The sequence below is a fragment of the Fomitiporia mediterranea genome, assembly GCF_000271605.1.
Source record: "Fomitiporia mediterranea MF3/22 unplaced genomic scaffold FOMMEscaffold_1, whole genome shotgun sequence".
Classification (NCBI taxonomy): domain Eukaryota; kingdom Fungi; phylum Basidiomycota; class Agaricomycetes; order Hymenochaetales; family Hymenochaetaceae; genus Fomitiporia; species Fomitiporia mediterranea.
The window spans coordinates 5207084-5222469 of NW_006760386.1; the positions used below are offsets into that span (position 1 = coordinate 5207084).

The window sequence follows — 15386 nt, forward strand, 5'->3', positions numbered from 1 at the left end:
GAGTAGAGTATATAGAGTGAGCCTAAGAGTACAGGACTATCTAGAGTAGACAAGATTAAGACTATAGGACTAGTCTGATCTTATACACCTATATATACTAAACTATACAAGAGTACTCAGAGAATATAAGCTACTAAGAATGATGAGCTACAAAGAATGAAAGAAAGGAAGGTCAAAGATAAAGGTACAAAGAATGAAGGAGTAGTTAAAGGAACAGAATGATAAAGTAAGGAGGGGTAGTAGTAAGAGTCAGTCTGTATATAGTTTATAGACAGTACTCTTGAGGGACAGAAGTCCTAAGTTCTGGTACAGAAGGGTGTAGAACCCTCAGAACTGAAGGTGTAAGAGTAGAGAACTGTAACAAGTACTAATATACAGACTTGAAGAATGCCTGTACTTAGTAATACATAGTGAAAACTTTGAATATAATCAGAGGAATTCTCTTACAAGCTACTAATACAACTGTAGTAAGGTCTAACAATAGTACTAAGTAATAGTAGAATTAATAAAACTAGATAACTTACTATACAAGACACTAGCCTACAAAGTCATCCAACCTAGTTATTACATTAGTGTATACAATACTTATTATTTAGTCAGACAAATTCCATATACAACTATAAGAAATGTGTGTTTGGATTTACAGTCAGAGCACAGTTTTAATAATGTAATACTATTATTTGAGTTCCTACCTTATACAATTCATATACAAATCTTTAACTATATAAACATGAATATACTATTGTTCTATACAAGTTGGTAGAATCCTATTATATTTACTTACCTATTATAGTACAAACCTCTCTAAAGATTCTAATGTAACAGTTTTACACTTTATAAATTTAAGGGATTCCTCTATTACTATATTTTTACTTTACTTACTATAAAATAAATCAGACTTATAGGGTTAGATGGCTTGTACTTTATTGTAAATATTAAGATCCAGTGTTATATACTTGTGTATTAAGCTCACCCAAAAGTATTTTATCTACAAATTATAGATAGCTTAGTATATGTTGAACTGATAAAAACAATACAGGCATTTACTAGTCCTTTAAACACAACCTTTTGAACCCTCTGTATAATTATTTATACAAAATTTTTCTTGTTTTTTTCTATTATATACATTCTAGACTATGATTAGTATACTATGTAAAAATTGTACAGGTATAGAGTGCTCTAAAAAATTAATAGAGAGGCAAGAAAAAATGAGGGAAATGTTATAAAAAGTACTCCTTTGAACAGACTGTAACTCTTGTCATACTAGCACACTCTAACTATCCTACCAACTCCTCCTAAGCCCCTGTCTCTCTCTGTACAAAATTTCCTCCTCTTGAAAGCTACTAGCTTATTTCTATTTACTCCTGTAACTCTTAGAACTCTTGGATCCATCTTACATTACACCTATACAGGTCTAGATTGTATTCACTACATCCAGACACTACTTCTGTATATACAGTCATCTTGTTCTCCTGTGCTTCAAGGACTTATTTCTAGACTTCCTGCTTTGTCAAACAAGTTAGTCTAGGATCCTAATATACTTTAGGGAGGCCTTCTTCTTCCTACTAAGTACATCTTACTAGCTAATTCTGTGTTTCTACTTAATAGTACATTCTAACCCTTTCCTATTCCTTCTTAATAATTTCATTAATGTCTTTCTTCTTCCTAGCTTTATCTTTTTGTGCCTAGACCTGCATTTCTTCCTTCTCCTCTACATTCCTACACTGTCTGAGCTGTTTACAGGCCTGTTAGGATGTAAAGATCTTAGACATTCTATTATTAAAGATGCATACATTTTCTACTCCTTTTCCCTTCTCCTTCTCATTCAGTACTCCTTGTAGCTTTGTATTATATATAGTAGCAAGTACAAGCTAGGTCTGAGCACCCTTAGTAATACTCTAGTTAATTTGTATGTACTAACATGTCTGGATTAGGTTCTTAGTAAGTTCAGTAATGTCTTTACCTAAACAAGTGCTTACTAATAGCCTTTCCAAGCATCCTTCTACTTTCTTCCAATTAAGAGTCCCAAGAGTGTCTAAGACTCTCTCTAGTACAGGTGGAGACAGATTGTACTTTATAGTAACATACTCTTTTAAGACTAGAAAACTTACTAATTTTAACACTATTAGAGACAAAGACATTAACTGTATATGCTTTGAGAGTGTGAAGAGTAACAGATTAATGGATGGATCAATAGTAGGAGTAGTAGACTAGTACATAATAATACTACTGTTACAAGAACTAGTCTACTTACTTAGTAATGTGTATGTGTGGCTAGGTGCTAGAATATGTGTTAAGATGTTAACATTAAAGCCTGTAAGCTTTTAATAGTAATATACAGCCATTATCTAGCAAACAGGAGTTGTGAGAGGTAACAGAAAGGTTAATAATGTTGAGGACACCTTACTCAGCTTTATCTGATCACCTGTAATAACAGTACAGTTAAACAGATGAACTCTAGTAACTTGGAAGGCAGACTAGACAGTCTGTAAATCAAAGGCAAGTAAAAAGCTCCTTCTAAAAAGTCCAAGAAAATCCTGCTTCCTAACAGTTCATAGCATTTGTACCTTAAAATCATTAACTATGTCTTGCTAAATTTGTTTCATCCATACAAAGCAAACTATATTAAGGTACTAGAGAGTATGTGTACAGTAAGGAGAATACTCTAATAGTACAACATTGTGTTGAACTACTACTTCTAGCAGTTCAAACAAATAATGTGAGTTATAACTATCAACAATAAGAACTCAAGTGTGTCCATGTGCTTTCTCTCTTGTTTTAGGCTCAAAATAATTTGTGAACCAATCTAGTACTATTTTACAGTCTGTCCAACCATTTGGAGAGCTAGTGAACCTGTTACTCTTGTTAAGCAAGAGCTTATAAAGAAGTATAAGTATGTACCTTACATTAGCTATATTGTTCTCTGTCCATTTGGACTATACACTATAGCCTTTAAAGATAGTAACAGACTTAGTGTATGTTCCATCTGTACAGATGGTAACAATAGTAGTAATGTTTTCTTAGTTTCCACCTCCACTTTTATACTGAATCTTCTTCCTTCTAGCTCTAATAACTTGTTTAACAGTATTATTAGTAGGTGAGAAACCAGTTTTGTCTATAGTATATATTTGCCTAGGTAAGACTCTCTTCTTAACTACTTCCTCCTCCAGAATGTCAAACCATTTACTAACAGCTGTTAGATTTAGGCCATTTGCTTGTTGTGTATCAAGATGAGAACTCTAGTAAGTTTTTAGCTTAGTATAATGATGCTCCAGGAATCTCTGAACAAATGTAGGTCCTACAGACTTGTAACTTGTACCATATTGTGTTTCAAGGAGTTGATTAGCTGCCCTTTCAATGTTATTATAACTGAATGGGCAGCTTTGATTAGAAGAGATCCAAATAAGTTCTGTAAGTGCCTGATTGTCCTCCTTCATTAAACAGTATTTTGAAGTATTAAACTCTAGGATAGACTTTATTCCAACTACCCTATTCCTTAATGTTCCAACTGTAACCCCTTTAAATATACTAGCTACTCCTCTTAGTTCTAGATACTCTCTCCAGGGCTTTTTTTGGTCTAACTGATAAGCCTCAACTGCTTGACCCATATTCCTCTCCCTTTCCTCCAATTCCTCCCTTTTTTTAGAGATTTAGACTTAGCATACTTAACCATAGTGTACTAAGCAGAATAGAGAGTGAGAAAGTAGAAAAAAAAGAGTAAAAAAACACTAATTTATTAGCAAGGGTATGGCAAATGCTCTGACACGATTCTCACACAAAGGTTTGGCAAATTACATTATTGTGTCAATCATTTCTCTCTCTGTCACACTTTCTTGACTTTTCTTAATGTTTACTTTTAATAAATTGTACAACTCAGTGTATTAAAATAAAAACTGCAGAATTGTATATTTTGGATACTAATAATTATATATGCAAAGTTTCAACTTGATTGGATTAATAGAAATATCACCAGAAAATTTGCAAAGTTTACTACAGGACAATTTTACTAAATTCTTTAACTGTCTGATTTTTCTTAATTTTATTTCTTGCTCAATTTCTCTCAAATCTTATATATACATTCGGGTCATATAGTAATACCTTGTATTAAATTTTCATAAAATAATATTAAGATTTGAGTAAGATATTACAGTCTGTTTAAAGGAACAGTTGTGTTTAAAGGAGCAGTTTTTGACTGTACATAAATATTGTACCTCTTTGTCAAAAGTTGTGACTTTTGTTGTTTTATATTAATTAATAAGTTTTATTGTAGAAATCAAAGTACATACAACCACTTTAAACTAGGACTGTCAACACTACTATGTTAATAAATTTCTGAGTAATGTGTATAGAGATGAAGGACTGTAGAAAGTCTGGGTTGATGCCTGCCCTAGTACAAGAACAAAGAGTGTGAAGATATCTGTAGTCAAGTGTCTGGTTTGTTATAGAGAGAGGAGTGTATGTAATAGGATGTATCTTAGGACTCTCTTATAGGATTTTAACATACAGTGATTCAAACTCAGAGATACTAGCATAATGTTTCTAGGCATTATGAATCATAATAGTTGTATATTATACAACCAAGAATGTATAGAAGGGGATGTAATTATATGAGAGAGATTAATATATATTACTATTTTATAATAAGAGCTTACTATCAAACTTCTATTGTTACAATGATTAAGCAATCTCTAGAAATAGAGTAGGGTTGTTCTAAAGAGGTAACTTATGCTCAAAGTTTCTACAGTACTGAACTAGGATCTAAGCTTGGAAGCTTAATCTGAGCCACTATCATGATAGTAATTTATTGCCTGTAATAGCTTCTAAAGATGCATCTTTCATATGTTAACTCTAGAAACCCTAGAGACATTGATACAGAGTTCATCTCATTCCTACACATTTCAGTTTCACATACTTTGTAGTTGGGTAGCTGAAGTTTTGCTAAAGATACTCTCTGTTCACTATCGATCTTGTACAAAAAGTCATCCCTACCTTCTCTGTTAATCATGATTCTATCAGATCCTGCACAGCTCAAAGTTGAATAAATTCGCCCTCACATCTGATAGAACAAAATCCTTGTATTGACAAGGAGGACAGCACACTTACACAATATAGTTACTAGTATATATCCATACTTAATGATTCTACATTTTTGGCAGTACAAATAAAGCTGTGTTGAACACTATGAAAAGTACATTGTATAGAGTGCAGGACAAACTAGTAAGAGAATAAACAAAGGGTGGTAAAGGATATATTGCAAGAACAAACAGACACCTGATACACATCATGCACTGGGAAATAGGTAGTGCCAGTATATGTATATAAGCAAGCAAAGGATGAACCATCTGAATACAGCTGCAAATATATATAATAGGAGAAACTCTGAAGAATAAATAGTAACCAAGTGGACAATTAATCCATAGACATCATTTTCTCAAACACTAGACGTGCTTTCATCATTGGAAACTACTACTGGAAAACCTGAGGTATGTCAGCCAAAATGAAAACGAAAAAAATAAAATAAAATAAAAACACCTTCGACAAATCCAATGTTGCTTACAGTCTTTAAGCTCGGTCTATAATTAGTCCCCTCACTCACTCCCCACTCGGCCGCCTCTTTCAGATTGATTAGAAGATGGCATCCGAGGACACAGAGAAGTGACAGGCTTCCGACGGAATTCAGTATATATGAAGCGACCTGACTGATATCCCGAACTGTAAGTTCAGCTATCTGTGTTGCACAGCAAAATATGACGCTGGTTCGGTTAGCTTACAGCTCGGTCTGCAAAAAATAACTACTTACAAGCCGAAATATAATATCTGGTCCTGAATGAGAACCTTTACAAGGTGAAATCCTTTGAAGCCATGTGACATTCTCCAATACTCAGCACTCTTGAAGAGAGCAAGGCATAGCAGGATCGTTCCATATGTCATAGGAGCAATCCTATGCCAAATCAATCTGAGCCAAGGCACGTAGCCGAACCGCTTACCACGAGATAATTCCCAGGATCTGCACAGGGTCATTATCAAATGCGCAAAATTGAACACCAGGTGCAAGACGTCCAACAACAACTAAATTTAGCTGATACTTAGCCTATTTGACATTCACACTTAAAAGGTCATTGGAAAACCTTACTGCCTAGCTTTGAAGTCCCATAAATAAGTATGCTAAGGCCAGTGCATACTTCTGCCGTAAGAAGTAATTTGAGGCAAATCGAAAGCCTCTTGCCTGCCGAGAATTCAGACTAAACTCAAGTTTGAGAGTATCAGACACGCACTCTGGTCGTATAACGGCAATACACGAAGTAGTAGAATATCTGAGAATAATTATGAGTATGTAATGCTTCTTATCGACAAATCGGAGAATCTCCTCACAATCGATTAGCACGACTATCATGAAATCTGACGATAGAATAAACCAGCTATTATGTTGTACGACGTTAAGCCACTCACTGCATAAAGCATTGGCCCATATAGTCATCTTGCCTAATTACTGATTCAGTGCTATTCATGGGTAGTGAGAAGACTCAACATACAACTATACGTGATGTACGTTTGGATTTGCCGTCAGTACACACTTTGTCAATGTCGTTTGCTACCTACCTCGAAAGATTTACATGGAAGCTCTGTTCTGCAATATAACACACATGTTACTTGCTTTGCTTAAGACCAAAGAGTACATCAATAGTACGCACCGACTATATTGCAAGTATATCCAAAAATCCCGATGTAACGATTCTTTCACGTATCGGCTCAGAATAATCCTACCCACTACTATAAATAACTGTCTCTTACCGCGAAATAAATCAGACTTGCTGAGCTGGTAGGCTTGCTCTTCATTGAAATAGTGAGATATGGAGCAATAGTACTGGGTGTTATACTCACCCATATATATTTTACCTGAAGATGTACATATAAGTGAGTGCTGAAGAAACGGGCTACGATTGCTAATTGCTTATTTGCTATACCTCTTTGTCAATAGTTGTAACTTGTTTTGTTTGTCAGTCAGACCGTCATTGATTGAAAGGATCAGAACACTTACTAGCGTTGTAGAGTATGACAGTCAAAAATGCCACGCCGAAGTATGTTGAGACAACGTTTTCTGAGAAGAAAAGTGGCGCCAAGCTCGGATCGACATCTATAACATCGGAACGAGCGAGAAGGCTATGAGAAAGTTCGTAGTGAGCTGTATGGTTGGCCATCTTCAGTGTATGAGCACGACAAGAGTAATCGATGCTTCTTATATAGACGGGACTGAACAATTCAACTGCAAGAAGGTTTCGTCCCTAGTACTGTATGAGTACAGTCCAGCATATCCGATCTGAGATGCATGGCGGATCAAAATTTCTAGGCGAGGGTGACAATGGAAGATTGATTCAAACACAGGAAAATATGAATGAAATGTGATACACTGTGAACCCGGAGATAACCAAGCGCCCAGAAGACAGGCAACTTGGTTTGATGGTCAGCCACAACAAGGATTACACCATTAGTAGAAAGCTTACTCGACAATAGAAAAAATGCAGAGATTTGCATCTCTGTTTCCAAACCATGGATTTCAAGGTGGAACGCTTGATCTACCTTGTCATGACGATTTGGTTTCCATAATAATTGTCAGAGTCTCATCTTTCCGCAGTCAACTCATCCCGTTCCTAACGTTTCGGTTTCAAACGTACTTTGCAGTCGAGTGGCTGAAAAACAATCCTAGATTCCTAGAAGCACCCACTCTGTTTGCCCATCAATCTCGCAAACAAACATTGACCAATTTCAAATTACATCTGTTGATCATCACTCTACCAGATCCAAGCAAAGCTTACCGTTTGCGTAAGTTCATCCATGCGTTTGATAGGAAATTCTGCTTCAGTTTAGTTGCGATGCGCCGATACAGTGATAGACGCCAATGAATTTATACAGTAGTAGACGCCAATACAGTGATAGACGCCATTTATCCGATGGTTCGTTAACAAAACTCAGCCCAGTGGAGCAATATACTTGATTGTCGAGCAAGACATATAACGTACACAGATATCGGGTTTAATAGACAAATTCCGTTCGTTCGATTCACTGAGTCTCAGGCACGTGGCCTTGAGATTGTTCCAGGCCTATACTGTATTATAGTATACTAGTATCAAGACCTTCACAAAGTCTAAGTCACAAATCCGACATTTCCTACCCATTTTTTCGTAAGTGATGCAGGACAGTGGGATGATACTTATTAGAAAGACAAGAGAGAAAATGTCAGCCCAGTGTCTTGTAATTTTAACCTTGACGCCGGAGTGCTGCGGTGCCATTCTTAGACCAAACAACAAAAATAGATTATAGAATACACAGTCGTATCGCGAGACGTGGCACAACCAAACCAAAATAAACCCTCCACAAATAGAGACCAGGATATTAATCCGAGATGGCGAGAAGAGGTTGTGCTACCCACATTAATACTCACTAACAAGCTCAAAGTAGAGCAGAGTGACAACCCAGCCTTCCATTAAAAAATAATTGTCTTATGTCTATTGCAAACATCGCCACGCCGCCACACACGCGATAAGTAAAGCGGAGTCGACGTACACATGCATGAACAAAACAATCAATAGTTACGTTATACGCATGCGGTCGCAACCCAAAGCTTGTATATATCATAGCGAGAAGTTCGATGGTGATAGGGGGAGGAGAGAGGACAAATGCGAGGGGGGAGGGGAGTGGGAGTATACATCGCGTGAGCAGCGGCACCTGGCGCTTCTCTACGATATACACTTGCTGTATGCGTCTTATGCAGGTAACTCGAATTTCTGTCCATGCAGGACTCTGTGGAAAATAAACACGTGTTGTCAATAAATGAACAAGCAATAATAGGAAGTAAAACGAAGCAAAGCAAGCTAGCGATATAACGAACGCACTTTGTGAAATAGATATAAAAGAAATCGAGGTATAATCCCGTCTGCACAAGTCCCGCAACGACAGCTATAGCATCCACCGATCCCTCCGTGAAATACCTGTAAATCCAATTCGGGATGTACAGTCCGCGGTAGGCGCCAAGGGCAGCGAGGTAATGTGTCGTGATCGTTTCTGCCTCGCCCGTACGTTGGAGCATGAACAGTTGCGGGAGGATCGCGACACTTTCGAGGAAGATGGAGAACGACCAGAGGACTTCGACGAATGTGAATTTGTAGTGGAAGATGAGCGCGAGGAGGAATGCGGGGCCGACGAGGAACTCGATGCGGAAGGTGTCGATTGACGGGTCGTGTGTAGGTCTGTCACGTCGACATTCGTGTGGTGCCCGTACGTGAACGGTTCGACGCAAGAGAAAGGAGATGGCCATGACGAGTGGACTTGTGCATGAGTATATATACTTTTATGTGTAGATATGCTTGTGCGTGGCGGAAAGGCCAGGGGCTCACCTGAAGCGCATTTTCATGAGATATAAGATGTAACAGCTGCTCCCGATGAAGAAGAGTTTCATGAGGGTGTTGTACAATGAGACATAGTCGCCGAGGAAGAGGTCAAGGTAGCGCGTAATGAATACAACGACGTAGAGTGCCTGCGTTTTGAACGAGATGCCTATGCACAAAATCATGCACCAGTCAGCACATGCTTCTCTCTTTGTAGTGGACGAGACGACACATACCCCGGCATGATCGCGACGTCTGTATTTTATGCAGTAAAATAGCAATCGACGCCAAATGCGAAAGGTCACCTAATTTTTCACATTCGTGGCAACATTCAGGAAATGCGTCATTCCAAACGTCCACAAAAGTAAGCAACGGAGCTCACCGAAGAAACGAAAGATATTCATGCTAGCTACAGCGTTCCTCGCGCGTAGCTACTCTGCCTCGTCAAGGTCGGTTGCAGACGCGAGCGTATAGCGTGAACAACTTGGTTGGCAGTGAGCAAGTGACTGGTGCGTGCTTGACTTGACGGTGCAGGCAGGCGAGGAACACGTACAGCTCGAAACGTGACGTGTCTATTTACCTCTGTTTGGCTAGTGCAATTTTCTTATTTTTCCAAACTCAAAAAAAAAAAGTTTTTAAAAAAAAATGCAAGTTGAATTACGACAAAGCAATAAACTGGACGATGATATCAGAACCGCTTCGCACTAGAGAACACATCGATCCCTCCTCTCCGTCCAAAGCTACTTCCGCCAAATCCACTATTTCTGCGCGTATATTCCTGATATCCGTAAAGCGCACCAACACAGACACCAATGAACAGGAAGGATTTGATAAAGAAGCCGAACCATGAGCCAGATGATGTACTTGAAGACGTTTTGAACTTGTCGCGTGGACGTTCCGGGTCCGCGAGGATGGCCGAAGAGGTTGTCACTGAAATAATACTGGTAAAGCAATCGCCGACGATTAACAAGACAGGTATTAAGCCTAAGATAGATTACACTCACTCATGAGCCTCGAACACATCTCCTGTCAGTGCTGAGAATCCCAGATACGACGCAAGTGGTATTGAAATATCATCGATATGGATGCAGTCTTCCCACTGGTCGTCTGTAACCAAGTATTTTAGTTCGGGAACAACACCTGGGAGCTAGCACACATACGAGCTTTGTACTGGACTTTAACATCTAAGGATGTATCCTTCGCATAAGTTATCTTCACCTTTGTAGGTACATTTGTTTTCCGGAAGTTAGCCTAATGGGTGATTAGCAAGGTCTTACTCTATAATTAAAGAAACGACATACAGAGCATGCCCCGATGTTAGTTCTCTCCCCATCCTGCTCATAATCATAGTTCGTCTCGCCATCACCCATCATCGCGACCACTCGAGGGAAGGAGTATGCATGCCGAGAGTTTGCATATCTGAACACTACTTCAACAAATACCAAAATGCCATAGCATCATAATACTCACGTGTCTAGGAAGATACCGAGACCCGTAAACTTATCTGCTGTGAATTAGCTATCGAAAATCGTTACGCTCAAACAATGGACACTTACCGACCGACCCAAACACTGGACCTGGTTGCGCTCGTGTCTTTGTCAACCAAATCGCCATTCCATCACCAAAAAGATGTGATTTCCCTTCAGTGGACATCTTAATAAGTAGAGTCAGGGGACAACCAGTTAGTTTTTTTTACGCGTCCAGAGTATTTAGAGGCTCGAACCTTGAACTCTACTTCAATCACATAGTGAGTTGCCGTGAGTGGTAAACGCGACCATAACCATCCCTAACGAAGCACTTAGTGTGTGTTTTCGTGACTGATTGCTGGCAATTCCATACCATTTGTGATGGTTTATTTCTCGTCAATCGAATATGTTTGTTCGTATTCTGCGTCAAGGGTCAGACATACACAGCATGTTCCATGCATCACCAACACATACCACGATAGCATCCGCCCCAAAATCCCACCATCGATTTTGCAAATCCTGATCAATATATGGCGCGTAAATAGAGTGTGTTCGAAGGTTGACAAGCTAATCCCAAGAAACCATCTTTAACATAACGTCCATGATACAAGCAAAGACGGAAGTTGCCAGCACACACGCACTCTGTCAATGGTGACATTTTTGGCACCCTTGTCTTTTTTCTTGTCTTTTGCTGCGAGAACACCGAGAGGAAGTATGACCAGGAGCTGAAGAAGGAGCCGACAAATCGCGTCGGTGCGCATGACGGTGAATAGAATGAAGGAATGTTTTGTGAGTGAGTCGCGGCGGACACGTCTTCATGTCATGCAACGCGTCGATCATCCTCCTCAGCGTGTTGCCATCACGAACGAGGCGTAACTTAGACTTATCACTTAGAGAAATAGAGGAGACCCTGGCTGTCTCCACCATTATAAGAGCCAAATTTAGTATGGCGGCAAAGAAAGTTCTAATGTTGCATGGGTATGTTCTTCCGTTAGTCTCTGGTTATTTTATTCTCGTTTTGATGCTGTGGACAGATATTCGCAGAATGCTGCGATCTTCTCTAAACGAGTCAGAACAACTCTCATCAATAACTATTCCGACTGAGTAATATCCTGACCTACTCACACAGATGGGTGCAGTGCGCAAAGCTTGTGGGAAGGATATCGACTTTGGTAAATAAAATATCCCTTATCAATTTAAATTACAATCATAAGATTAAACATTCTCAATCAATAGTATTCGTCGACGCTCCGCACGTCTTACAACCAGTGGACCTCGCTGGACTCAACACTGATGCCCTCGGCGCATCGGAAGCAAATACAACAACACCCGAACCGAATCCTGCAGAGTTACCTCGAGGGTGGTTCAGATCAAACCCCGAAAGGACTATATATGCTGGTGTAGAAGAATCTTTAAGCGTGCTGCGTGATATCCTAGCTAAGGACAAGTTCGAGGTATGCTAATAACATGAGGTTAAACGATTTAGTGACTGACGAGAATCTGATGTTGACTAGGGAGTGTTCGGATTCAGCCAAGGAGCAGCTATGGCGGCTTTAATTACAGCCGTGGTAAGTCAAATTTTGACACTCGACTCCATCGGGTCTGGTCTTAAGCAAGCTCAGCTAGAAAAACCTGAATTGTACCCGCCAATCCTTGTAGATGACCAGCCCCCACATCCTGCATTGTACGTTCTTAACTGCCATTTTTGCTTGAAGCTAGCCCATCCATACCAACTTTTAACTCATCCTCCCACACAGCAAGTTCTGCGTCGCAGTCTCCGGCTTCAAGCCAAACGATCCCCACTGGTCCCGATTCTTCATTCCAGACTACGCAACCCCAACCCTACACATCTTCGGAATAAACGACGTCATTATTCCACTGGAGCGCGTGCGCACACTCATCGACGTTTCTGCACATCGCGTGGTTGCCACGCATGATGGAGGGCATTTCGTTCCGTCCAAGGCACCATGGCGGAATTTCTTGCGAGATTACTTGAAGGATCCGCTTGGTGATGTACCTGTGCCGCCTGCGTCAGATGAGGCGAGTAGTATTGCGTCGTCATTAGCTGGGACGCCTGTTGCGAGTGCTCCTGCTTCGGGAAGGGTGTCACCGACGTCGAGAGCTAATTTATGAGGTGCCATAGTTGTGGTTTGTTGTGTACAATTGGGTATGTTTCGAATGGCACACGACATGGTCCATTTGGTAATCTGTATTTTCTTCCGATAGATATTTTGTGTAGCATTGAGCAAATCAATTGAAGACATAGGTCTGTAGAGCCTGTCAAATCATTCAATGAGTCGCATGCCTTAACCGCAAAGGACCCACTGCTGATGTGAAAATGTCCCGTCCGTACAGCACTTAAATACACAACTTTACCCACTCTCCAGCCTGTTGCAGGTAGCATGTCGTGGCAGCGAGGCGATAGGCTCAAGCGTCAATAGAGCAGCACTGCTCTACCAGAAAGTGATTGCTTGTAATAAACCTTTATAGTTTACACAAAGGGAATACACAGATTCGTGACATACAGGGCGATCTTGAGGAAGGGGAGCACTAGTTGTCGGACATCTACGTTTGTTTAACCGAGCGCCTCTCTTTCTACCGTAAAAACAATGCTATTATACCACCTTCAGCTTCTCTCTGCCAACAAATACGCTACATACACAAGCCCAGGAGTTTACCAAGATGCCTCGTCTAGTTAACGCTAGTCAGAGTTATGATTGAACAGTCTTGTAAGCTCAACGAACCATTATTTGCTATCCTGTATGACACTCCACGCAGTGCCGAGCTTGGCAACGAGCTTGTTGTCATAAAACACCCTATACTTGTTCGCCTTGAGCAATAGAAAGTGGTGCTCGTCCAGCCTGGTTGCCTCGGGTCTGACTGGAGTGCCCCTGGTGATGTTAATGCATTTGAGCCTCTGCGGAATTGGTATTTTATTATGAGATGATTAGTTCATCAACGGACGAACCACGAGACGATGACTTCATAATGTCTCAGTTAGAATACATACAATATAAGGACGAGAGACACTGAGCAGTCAATTGTCACCTCACCCCTTGTCTATGTGTGCCCCCCTTAAGTTCTCCCTCTCAACAGGTTATGAGCCTTGAGCTCCCTGCATACACGCATCCACTGTACACTCTAAACTCTTTACTTGCATACATTTGCACACATTTGCATCATGGTTCCCCCATGTACAGATACACACTGTAAACCAGCCAATGTACCTAAATACTTTGGTCAAAACATTACAATGCTTAAGACTGAAGCAAACTACAAGATGTGGTACTACTGCATTGTTTCTAGTGTCACAGCTATGTGCTTCAAACACTTACTAAAGGATAAACCACAGAATGAAGCTGAGAGGGAGATGGCTAAGGCTATTCATGTATGCATAGTCAATAACATTGCTGACACAATATTAGCAAACTATATACACTTTGATACGTCTATCCCTCAGTTAATGAAAGTGCTTGAAGAATGCTTTAACCCCCAGACAGCATGTAAAAAGGCTATTGACAAATTGGCACTGTTTATTTGTAGAGACCATGTAAAACATTTCAGACATACATTAGACAGACTTGAGGAAGCATATGCAACTCTGTCTGCTAACAGTGATCCACCACACAACTCTACATACAAAGCAGCAATATTGCTTGCCACTCCTGAGCAATATACACACATAGTAAATATAATAATACAATCTACTGATGCCCAAAACAAAGGCAAACCAGTCAATGAACATAAGAAAGTCAAACTGAAGTAACTAATCCTTGTATTGCAGAATGCCTACAACAATTACTGTACTAAACAAGTACAAGATTCCAATGATTGGACAAAGAATAATGCACACATTAATACAATGTATAAAGCCAATAAGCAGAGGAAATTCAATCTGCCAAATCTGTTCAATCCAACAAAAGCAAAATGTTTCAATTACAGAAAAACAGGACATTTCTCTAAGGAATGCTGCAAACCTCCTACTAAAGCTACAAAGCTTGCACACACCAAACATCAGGCTAACATTGTGTATAAAACAAATCAAACTGTAGAAAACACAACAAACACATTTATTATTGAAAACCCAAACGAAAACAATGTTGAATTAAAAGAAGGCAATGTTGAAATGAACAATAATGCCTACACTCTTATTCTGAGCAACCAGGACAAACAATTCGAACAATATGTTTCCTGGGTATGTACCAATGTATTTACAAATACAATCATAGCTAATGAGAAATCCTATACACAAACAATGGATTTACTTGATTCTGGTGCATCAATACATGCTACTCCTTATCTATTTCAATTAACGAATGTACACAACATAACTCCTACAATTGTAACTATTGTAAATAGGTCAACAATGACTCTTAATCAAGCTGGATCTATGTGTATCAAAATCCCAAAGAATATACAAGAAAAAAGTGTCATAACATTACAAAACGTCTATTACTATCCACAAATGACCTTTTCCCTCATAAGTCAAGTGCTACTATGTAGGGAAGGTTATTCTTTTATGTTTACAAACAATAAT

General features: G+C 39.5%; 5 protein-coding genes across 5 annotated transcripts; 1 reads left to right on the forward strand and 4 right to left on the reverse strand.

Moving 5' to 3' along the window:
- Positions 1-1995: 1995 nt before the first annotated feature.
- FOMMEDRAFT_16592 (uncharacterized protein) lies at positions 1996-3613 on the reverse strand (the record flags this gene model as incomplete). The annotated part of the gene is given in 11 exon segments (XM_007261993.1): positions 1996-2076; positions 2130-2213; positions 2279-2382; positions 2438-2651; positions 2706-2748; positions 2798-2800; positions 2811-3009; positions 3065-3135; positions 3200-3242; positions 3296-3411; positions 3468-3613. Coding segments are annotated over 3 exon segments (189 nt in total), but the record flags the coding sequence as incomplete, so codon positions are not given.
- A 2370-nt stretch (positions 3614-5983) lies between these two features.
- Positions 5984-7199, reverse strand: FOMMEDRAFT_150784 (uncharacterized protein; the record flags this gene model as incomplete). The annotated part of the gene is made up of 5 exons (XM_007261994.1): positions 5984-6069; positions 6134-6226; positions 6276-6314; positions 6373-6483; positions 7040-7199. The coding sequence occupies 5 exons, from the start codon at positions 7197-7199 to the stop codon at positions 5984-5986; spliced, it is 489 nt and encodes a 162-aa protein (XP_007262056.1).
- A 1563-nt stretch (positions 7200-8762) lies between these two features.
- FOMMEDRAFT_150785 (ER lumen protein retaining receptor) lies at positions 8763-9787 on the reverse strand (the record flags this gene model as incomplete). Its single annotated transcript, XM_007261995.1, has 5 exons — positions 8763-8799; positions 8892-9323; positions 9393-9552; positions 9620-9688; positions 9766-9787. The coding sequence occupies 5 exons, from the start codon at positions 9785-9787 to the stop codon at positions 8763-8765; spliced, it is 720 nt and encodes a 239-aa protein (XP_007262057.1).
- A 248-nt stretch (positions 9788-10035) lies between these two features.
- On the reverse strand, positions 10036-11610 carry FOMMEDRAFT_164846 (uncharacterized protein; the record flags this gene model as incomplete). Its single annotated transcript, XM_007261996.1, has 10 exons — positions 10036-10324; positions 10388-10490; positions 10544-10634; positions 10685-10802; positions 10854-10887; positions 10940-11036; positions 11107-11169; positions 11223-11270; positions 11324-11416; positions 11491-11610. 10 exons carry the CDS (start codon positions 11608-11610, stop codon positions 10072-10074), a joined length of 1020 nt encoding a protein of 339 aa, XP_007262058.1. The 3' UTR covers positions 10036-10071.
- Positions 11611-11713: 103 nt separating this feature from the next.
- FOMMEDRAFT_138105 (FSH1-domain-containing protein) lies at positions 11714-13791 on the forward strand (the record flags this gene model as incomplete). The annotated part of the gene is made up of 8 exons (XM_007261997.1): positions 11714-11827; positions 11884-11917; positions 11979-12021; positions 12086-12303; positions 12364-12417; positions 12472-12533; positions 12607-12906; positions 13710-13791. Exons 1-8 carry the CDS (start codon positions 11796-11798, stop codon positions 13789-13791), a joined length of 825 nt encoding a protein of 274 aa, XP_007262059.1. The 5' UTR covers positions 11714-11795.
- Positions 13792-15386: the final 1595 nt, after the last annotated feature.